The following is a 9,899-nucleotide window of genomic DNA, read 5'->3' on the forward strand; positions in this document are numbered from 1 at the left end:
CTTCCGGATCATTGTAAACGTTCAGTCCATTGCTAACTTTCGGGATATTGTGAATTTTTAGGCCATTTTGAATTTTCAGACCATTGTAAACTTTCAGCCCATTGTAAACTTTCTGGCCATTGTAAACTTTCAGCCCATTGTAAACTTTCAACCTATTGTAATACGCTCGGGCTATTGTAAACTTTTGGGCCATTGTAAACTTTTGGACTGTTGTAAACTTTTGGGCCATTGTAAACTTTCTGGCCATTGTAAAACTTTCAGGCAATTGTAGACTTTCAATCTATTTTAAAACTCTCGGGCCATTGTAAACTTTTGGGCCATTGTAAACTTTCAGCCCATTGTAAACTTTCAGCCCATTGTAAACTTTCAGTCCATTGCTAACTTTCGGGAAATTGTGAATTTTTAGGCCATTTTGAATTTTCAGACCATTGTAAACTTTCAGCCCATTGTAAACTTTCTGGCCATTGTAAACTTTCAGCCCATTGTAAACTTTCAACCTATTGTAATACGCTCGGGCTATTGTAAACTTTTGGGCCATTGTAAACTTTTGGACTGTTGTAAACTTTTGGGTTATTGTAAACTTTCTGGCCATTGTAAAACTTTCAGGCAATTGTAGACTTTCAATCTATTTTAAAACTCTCGGGCCATTGTAAACTTTTGGGCCATTGTAAACTTTCAGCCCATTGTAAACTTTCAGCCCATTGTAAACTTTTGGGCTATTGTAAACTTTTGGGCTACTGTAAACTTTTGGGCCATTGTAAACTTTCAGCCCACTGTAAACTTTCTGCCCATTGTAAACTTTTGGGCTATTGTAAACTTTTGGGCTATTGTAAACTTTTGGGCCATTGTAAACTTTCAGCCCATTGTAAACTTTCAGCCCATTGTAAACTTTCTGCCCATTGTAAACTTTAAGCACATTGTAAACTTTTGGGCTATTGTAAACTTTTGGGCTATTGTAAACTTTTGGACTATTGTAAACTTTTGGGCCGTTGTAAACTTTCAACCTATTGTAAACGTTCAACCTATTATAAAACTCTCGGGCTATTGTAAACTTTAAGCCCATTGTAAATTTTTGGGCTATTTTAAATTGTTGGGCTATTGTAAATTTTCAGCCCATTGTAAAGTTTCGAGGCATTCTGTTGTAATATTTGAGCAAATTGAGCATACTAGGATGAAAGTATTTTTGTTTTAATTGAAAACACTCTGTTGTTATTTCGGATATTACTATTTTTCTTAATCTTAAAAACTAATAGTGTAGAAATGGATTGTAGAATTCGAATAACTTTTGAAGTAGACTTTGAAAGAACCAAGAGGATAACTTGAAAAGTAAGAAAGAGCCTGTTTCCTCATCAAAGGCTAGGAAACCGAGAAATTTGGAACATTCGAGATACATTTGTATGTATGTTTATTTATATATTACAGACGTGTTCCCTTTGGAGCTATTGTTGTTAAGACAAAATCAGCAAGCGAAGTTACCCTTAGGGCACCCAGAGACTTACTAGACATTTTACTAGACGATATGTACATGTGCTCATAAAGCTCTCAATTAAATATGTACGTAAACTTTGACCTACGGAATTATCATACGATTACTTTTTACGTGTGTTTTTTCTCTTTTGTTCAATCGAACACAAATGTGATATATTTATATTTATATTTTTGAACGTTTAGATATCTGGATTCAATGTGATATATTATAGAATTGATAGCTACATGTAGTAATTATCCCTCTTTATACTTGGCGTAAACAATATTCTACTTTGTGACCTCGTCCTACTTTTTACGTGTACAATATTCTACTGTGTGAACTCGTCCTTATTTTTACGTGTACAATATTCTACTGTGTGACCTCGTCCTTATTTTTACGTGTACAATATTTTACTTTGTGACCTCGTCCTACTGTTTACGTGTGCAATATTCTACTGTGTGACCTCGTCCTACTTTTTACGTGTACAATATTCTACTTTGTGACCTCGTCCTACTTTTTACGTGTACAATATTCTACTGTGTGACCTCGTCCTTATTTTTACGTGTACAATATTCTACTTTGTGACCTCGTCCTACTGTTTACGTGTACAATATTCTACATTGTGACCTCGTCCTACTGTTTACGTGTACAATATTCTACTTTGTGACCTCGTCCTACTTTTTACGTGTACAATATTCTACTGTGTGACCTCGTCCTTATTTTTACGTGTACAATATTCTACTGTGTGACCTCGTCCTACTGTTTACGTGTACAATATTCTACTGTGTGACCTCGTCCTACTTTTTACGTCAAATATATTGTAATGTGTTACCGTATCATAGCAATCATGTTAAAATGTTTGACTATTTAATAATTAAAATCTGATTTAGTTTTATTTCCTTGTTTACGACTATCTAGTCCCGTTTTCGTCATCATGCTGGTATCTAATTGGGGCCATCTAATTGTCATCACTAAGACTGGCGCTCGATCTCCATCCTGTGTGTGACGTCATCGATTGATGCAAGGCATGTCTAGATTCCACGCACAAATCGATCACGTCACACACACATGATACACCGTAGATCCAGCGCCAGTCCATGACTAAATGTATTGAGCGTACTGAAATAAACTTAAAAACATAAAGAAAACCGGGTCAACAAACTCTGCCTACACAGATTTACTTTCACTTCAGCATCTTTTTGAGGTTGTTTCATTTGTGATGTAGGATTCGTTTTCAATATTTATGTAGTTTATTCAGCGGGTGATTTACGCGGAAGATCACGTGTTTACATCACGTGTAATGAAAAGTTTTATTTAGGCTTAAATCAAAAGAGGAATTACGAAGGCATCCTCCCAATGAGGAGGCCATCAATTAAATGAGGCTTCTGTAAATTGATCTTATTATCTTTTAATACATGATTAAGAATCAGTTATTTATAATGAAGCCTACATTTCAGATCGATTGAATTTAAATGCATATTATACAAATGATTTAGAAGTATATATTTTAGAATATAATTCTACTACAACACGCAATATCTGTTATCTGTGTGGAGTTACGTCCCCGGAACAGTTTGTATTTACAACAATATATGGTATATGTGTGGAGTTACGACCCCTGGACAGTTTGTACCTACAACAATATATGTTATATGTGTAGAGTTACGTCCCCTGGACAGTTTGTACCTACAACAATATATGTTATATGTGTAGAATTACGTCCACTGAACAGTTTGTATTTACAACAATATATGTTATATGTGTGGAGTTACGTCCCCTGGACAGTTTGTATTTACAACAATATATGGTATATGTGTGGAGTTACGTCCCTTGAACAGTTTGTATTTACAACAATATATGTTATCTGTGTGGAGTTACGTCCCCTGAACAGTTTGTATTTACAACAATATATGTTATATGTGAAGAGTTACGTCCCCTGAACAGTTTGTATTTACAACAATATATGTTATCTGTCTAGAGTTACGTCCCTTGAACAGTTTGTATTTACACCAATACATGTTATATGTGTGGAGTTACGTCCCCTGAACAGTTTGTATTATCGTTGTTTCCATAATTTACTCATTACTAATCTAAAAATAAATACAGATCTTTGGATCATCCGAGTTGTAGATCCGAATCATCAAAGATTGGGAAAATAATCCTTTATTCCTCCGAATAAACATTGAAATTGAATGGTTGAAATAAAACAATCAATTCTAATTACATTTTGCGTTGTTTTATATTCAGTCCTTAATTAAAATCGCATTGATCTAGTAGTGTAGACATTCGGATGACGTTGATCTAGTAGTGTAGACATTCGGATGACGTTGATCTAGTAGTGTAGACATTCGGATGACGTTGATCTAGTAGTGTAGACATTCGATGACGTTGATCGAGTAGTGTAGACATTCGGATGACGTTGATCTAGTAGTGTAGACATTCGGATGACGTTGATCTAGTAGTGTAGACATTCGGATGACGTTGATCTAGTAGTGTAGACATTCGGATGACGTTGATCTAGTAGTGTAGACATTCGGATGACGTTGATCTAGTAGTGTAGACATTCGGATGACGTTGATCTAGTAGTGTAGACATTCGGATGACGTTGATCGAGTTGTGTAGACATTAAAATGTCGGTGGCACGGTAACGCAAATGGGTATGGTGCCCGTCTAGAGTTCGGAGGCTCTAGGTTCGAGACTATTATTTTCCCTCTCTTTTTACGATTTTTACATTATAATGGATTATTTGTCATGTCTGTTTAGTGACATTAATGTACATTCCGTACTTTTGAAGCATTTTTCTGGATAATAAATGGATATAAAGCAACATATATAACTTACACGCGTTACTTCCGTCAGAAATTAATTCTGCTTTCATAAAAATGAAATATTGCCAGAGTAATTAATATGATTATTCCGGTTGGTATGAGTTCAACATTTTCTAAGTAGACTCAACTGTGCCATACAGTGACAGGAAAGGTTACTGTTTTTGGTGACCGACAGATACGCTTCCATAACCTAGACACTGTAGATAAAACCGCCTTATTTTCCTTATCTATGTAATATATATAGATATATTCCTTATATATGTAAACTAATCGTCAGAAGTGAACCTGTAGCCATGAGGTCTCTTGTACTAACAGCTTTGTGGTTCGGTTTGGCAGGTAAGCTACTGAAATGACATATATTCCCACCCTCAATAAGGATTATAACCCTGACTAAAGCTACATTTCCCCCACTTTATAATTGTCGGTTGTCTTTGGAGGAGGAATATCACACATACTGTAAATCAGTTAGATTTTGCGAATTCTTTATTTCGCTAACATACATTACTTGTTCGCTAATACATGATTTCGCGACTGTTAATCTTGATATCGTTCTTAGTAAACTTCGACTGATGCTTGTAAACATGACAATTGACAACTCCACATATTAATTAGCAGACTATGTCAATAGACAGCTCCACATATTAATTAGCAGACTATGTCAATAGACAGCTCCAGATATTAATTAGCAGACTATGTCAATTAACAGCTCCACATATTAATTAGCATACTTTGTCAATTGACAGCTCCACATACAAAAAAAAATGTATTAATTAGCAGACTATGTCAATAGACAGCTCCACATATTGATTAGCAGACTTTGTCAATAGACAGCTCCACATATTAATTAGCAGACTATGTCAATAGACAGCTCCACATATTAATTAGCATACTTTGTCAATTGACAGCTCCACATATTAATTAGCAGACTATGTCAATTAACAGCTCCACATATTAATTAGCATACTTTGTCAATTGACAGCTCCACATATTAATTAGCAGACTATGTCAATTGACAGCTCCACATATTAATTAGCAGACAATGTCAATTGACAGCTCCACATATTGATTAGCAGACTTTGTCAATTGCCAGCTCCACATATTTATTAGCAGACAATGTCAATTAACAGCTCCATATATTAATTTGCAGACTTATTTAGTAGCTTTCATATCAAACTAGCAGACTATTTTGGTTAGTAGCGTACATAAAATTAGCAGACTTATCCTATGTAAACCCTGTAAATTACAAATCTACATATTACATGTCGTCCTTATTCGAGCTTCTACAAGAGAAGTCGCCAAATTATCTCACACAAAAAATAATTACTTTGCCAGCGGAAAAAAGAAACGCAATTTCGGTTTTCTAATATAACTTTTGGACACGTGGTCTAAGTTCAGTTAAATTTTACACTGAGATACCTCCGTGCACTACGAAAATGTTAAAATTCAGTCGACCGTGACAACGACCCTTGCATGCTTTCAGCATATTTTTCAAGAAAGCGTGCATCCGGGATTCTCCCGCACCATATGTGCTGGTAAATCATTTCAAATCGAACATTGGAATAGTACAGATCAGTTACACAACATCTCTTTTTGAAGCTATTGTACGGCGAAATGCCGCGATTTAGTGCGGTCGATAGGGGGAAGGGCATTGCTCTGGTAATGCAAGGGCATTCGCAACGTCGTGTAGCCCAACAATATGGTATACATGAGACAACACTATGCAATTAAATGGGCGTCTCAGAGACACAGGGTGTTTAAGTGACCGTCCCAGGAGCGGACGCCCGTATATTAACGTTACATCGCGACGTCAAGATAGAGACATACGTCTCTCGCACCTCCCTAACCGATTTCAGACGGCAATGGAGACGGCGCGTCAAGTTGTCGGCACTCATGGTCGGCCAGTGTGTCAAGGAACGGTTAGAAATCGGTTGCGGAAGTTTCATTTAAGGCCACGACGTCCCTATGTTGGTCCGTCACTTACGCAGAGGCGACCTCAACGTCGAATGCAGTGACGCGTGTTGTTCACCATTTTCGCTAGTCATGGCTTCTGGTTACATTAAAATCCATTGTAGAGTGTAACGTAATCAGGAGCCTTGGCTAGCGAAGATGGTTGCTCACTGACGAGTCTCGCTTTACGCTTAACTATTGTGTTCCGTCAGGGCCAAATTTCAAATATCGCCCCTTTGCTCCATCCAAACATGAAGGCGAAGGAGCGAAAACACGATGGCGAAGGAGCAAAAGGACGAAGGAGCGAAGAAGCTAAGGAGCGAAGGAGCGAAAATACGATGGCGAAGGAGCGATAGAACTTCGCTCCTTCGCGTTTTCGCTCCTTCGCCATCGTGTTTTCGCTCCTTCGCCATTGTATTTTCGCTCCTCCGCTCCTTCGCCATCGTATTTTCGCTCCTTCGCCATCGTGTTTTCGCTCCTTCGCTCCTTCGCGTTTAGGTTGAAAAAGCGAAGGAGCGATATTGGAAATTTCGCCCTAAGGAACACCATAACATGTCAGTTATGTCCCCAATCGAGCATTTTTTGGATGAGCTAGGGGGATTAGGAATCGCGTCAACGTCCCATATAATGTGGCTCCCCTCATGCCTGTATTTAGTAGTGGAATAATATCCCTCAAAGAGCAATAAACACCTTGACGGGGTCAATGTTAAAGAAATTAAGAACAGCGACGGATGCCAGGGCTGGGAATACACGCTACTGACTTGGATCAGGAAACGGCGTAGGGTACTCTTGTTTTAACGGTATTCACGCAAACACCGTCTGTGAAAGGACAACAAAAATCAGCTTAATGAATTCAGAAACCCACACCATGAACACATCATCAAAAAATCATGTTAAATAATAACTATCGAAAATAAACTTGAGTTTCTTTTTTTCCGTAAGTATTAACAGCATCCGATCTTTTTTTTTGTAATTTTTTAATCTTAATCTTAATGACGTCACTTTAGGTAGCCGGATGTTGTGGGAGAGTCCACACAGTGTGGATACCGGGGATGAAAGGAACCACTTCTACGTCATCAGCCATGGGACATTCGGGGAAGACGATTCGCTGACGCATGCGCACGACCCAACCGACTCCCACCGTAACGTGATGAAAGTGAAGTACGCTGACGGCTCATACTCGGGAACTGACCACAGAGGCGTCCAGTTCTACTCACAGCCACCAGGGGTCAAAGGTCATTCCGAACTGACGCTCAGCTATGACGTGTACTTCGCTCATAATTTTGATTGGGTAAGCGGGGGAAAGTTGCCCGGATTGTGGGGAGGCGTACAGACCTGCTCTGGACATCGCAGCCCCGAACACTGTTTCTCCACTCGCTTCATGTGGAGGAGAGGAGGCGATGGGGAAGTGTACGCTTATATTCCCCACGAGCAGTACCCTAGCTACAGCTCGTGGTGTTCCAATAGCCACATCATCTGTAACTCAAACTCCGGACAGTCCATCGGAAGGGGAGATTTTGTTTTCCATCATGATAAGTATGTAAAAATCACTTTACTAAGTACATTAAGAAATATTTTAACATGATATGTATTTGTGCCGTGATCTCGAAATAATACACAAACCTATACCATAATTTAGGACTGATGAAATTGCTGTGTTGAAGTCAGCTCATGTAAAATTGCAAAGAACCAAGATCCAATTTTACCAAAACCAGGTATATGTGTAGCAACCTTAAAGGCAACCCATGAGTTATGTTTACAAACTCCAAAATGTCCCAAGGGCCTGTGCTATGGTCTTCTTAGAGTTGCAAATCTAAGGTGTACGAAAAAACTATCAAAACAATGCCGTTATCTGTCAAATAATATTTCATTCTCAGTAGTATTAATTGCTTCAACTTAGACCTTCCAGAAATTTTACCATTAGATGACAAATTCTCACTTCTTTTGAAAGATATACATAAAAAACATTACTTAGAGTAAAAGCAAAATAAATTCAATAAAAAACATGTATTAATACTTACTATTAGGTCAACTCTAGAAATGCATGAAAAGCACCTTCTTCAAAGACGCTTCGTCAATTCGTGGAAATGATATAAGAACCATCTATTTCCATCCAAGAATGCAAATTTGAAATATCTTCCTATTTCACAACATATTCCAGTAAAGTGTGGTCTTATTGTATCCAAATGGTAGTTGAGGTGACTATGCTTAAACTTCACTGTTCAATGAATTAATTTAGTTTTTAATTTAAGTGATGTTTTTCATGAATATCTTTCCCAAAAGTACCTTGAGAATTTGTGAAATGGCACTTGGATAACATTTTTTCCCATATACTGACACGCTGAGAGTGAAGTCATCCAAGATGGCCGTCCCAACAGCCTTCAAATGGTATTGGTCGTCTCCGGTGTTTCTTCGGATTAGCCTCGATATGTTAGTCTGTGACTGTATTATTGTATGACATAACAAAAAGTGATGGCAGAGATGGATGTTATAGAATGTAACATCAGATAAGATACATGTGATAGACCAGCATTATAACTGACCAGCGGGGTTAACATATCTGAGAATATACAACAATATTTATTTCACTAATTCTACATTACAATCGGTACATACATAGAGGATATTGAAGGGTTTCCCGTTTAATATAACATATATTTCGCGAAAATGACAGAATATTTTGATATTTTTCACTCGTGCGCTTCGCACTCGTGAAGAAATATATACAATTGTATCATATTAAACGGGAAACCATTCAATATCCTCTTATTTCACTGGCAAAAATGCAATAAACATTTAAATAGATATATTCTTTTTTTCTATCCAGATGGCAGAAACTGACACAGTACGTGAAGTTGAACGACGTTGGCAGCCATAACGGTGTGTTAAAAGTCTGGCTCGACAAAACGCTTGTTTACCACAGTTCATCCCTGGTGTTCCGCAAACACAGTTCCATCCATATCGACGGAATGTTTTTCTCGACGTTTTTCGGAGGTGGTGACTCGGACTGGGCGTCGACTGCCGACACGTACACACTGTTCCGGGATTTCCGGATATACGACACTCACATGGATCCCGTCGGAATCACCTTCGGATAAACTCTAAGAGAGAAAACTGTTTGACTATGTCACCTGTAGGATAATTTCCGATGAACTGACTTCAATCCATCATGACCTTACTGAAAGAATGATTTTATTTGGAGACAAAAATCCCATGCGGACAATTGTGCTCAAACAATTATCGTAGCTACAAAATGTTTCTGATTAAATACCTTAAAATATCTAAACGCGCATGCATAACACGATTTAGTTAGTGGAATGATTTATGATAATATTCTAGTTTAAAGCCTATAGATGTTAGATACCATTTGTGTTCTTTTTTTTTTAACGCATGATTTTTGTAAAGGACCTGTTCCAGCTATAAAGTGATTTTGGCCAACAGAGCTTTTACAATAACTGCTATTACTGATTAACGTCAACTATGCATAGTACCGTAGTAATCCTGACACTCACCCTGACACTCTGACACTCATCCTGACACTCTGACACTCACCCTGACACTCACCCCGACACTCACCCTGACACTCTGACACTCACCCTGACACTCTGACACTCACCCTGACACTCTGACACTCACCCTGACACTCACCCTGACAT

The 9,899-nt window shown here is 38.0% G+C and overlaps 1 protein-coding gene and 1 long non-coding RNA gene across 2 annotated transcripts; one reads left to right on the forward strand and one right to left on the reverse strand.

Annotated features, from left to right (window-relative positions):
- Positions 1-1,038: 1,038 nt before the first annotated feature.
- LOC117316420 lies at positions 1,039-3,320 on the reverse strand. Its single transcript, XR_004529852.1, has 2 exons — positions 2,260-3,320; positions 1,039-2,095 (listed from the first exon to the last, which is right to left on the reverse strand). It is a non-coding gene; the product is annotated as an uncharacterized LOC117316420 (long non-coding RNA).
- A 1,234-nt stretch (positions 3,321-4,554) lies between these two features.
- LOC117316419 lies at positions 4,555-9,607 on the forward strand. Its single transcript, XM_033870983.1, has 3 exons — positions 4,555-4,632; positions 7,251-7,779; positions 9,071-9,607. Exons 1-3 carry the CDS (start codon positions 4,590-4,592, stop codon positions 9,339-9,341), a joined length of 843 nt encoding a protein of 280 aa, XP_033726874.1. The 5' UTR covers positions 4,555-4,589; the 3' UTR covers positions 9,342-9,607.
- The last annotated feature ends 292 nt before the right edge of the window (positions 9,608-9,899 follow it).

This window comes from Pecten maximus, chromosome 18 (genome assembly GCF_902652985.1).
Source record: "Pecten maximus chromosome 18, xPecMax1.1, whole genome shotgun sequence".
Taxonomy (NCBI): Eukaryota; Metazoa; Mollusca; class Bivalvia; order Pectinida; family Pectinidae; genus Pecten; species Pecten maximus.

Bases quoted from the DNA above. Each gene is read 5' to 3' on its own strand.
- LOC117316419 (XM_033870983.1), top strand. From the start codon at position 4,590: ATGAGGTCTCTTGTACTAACAGCTTTGTGGTTCGGTTTGGCAG. The intron at 4,633-7,250 runs GTAAGCTACTGA...ACGTCACTTTAG, and splicing joins TTTGTGGTTCGGTTTGGCAG to GTAGCCGGATGTTGTGGGAG. The intron at 7,780-9,070 runs GTATGTAAAAAT...TTTTCTATCCAG, and splicing joins TTTGTTTTCCATCATGATAA to ATGGCAGAAACTGACACAGT.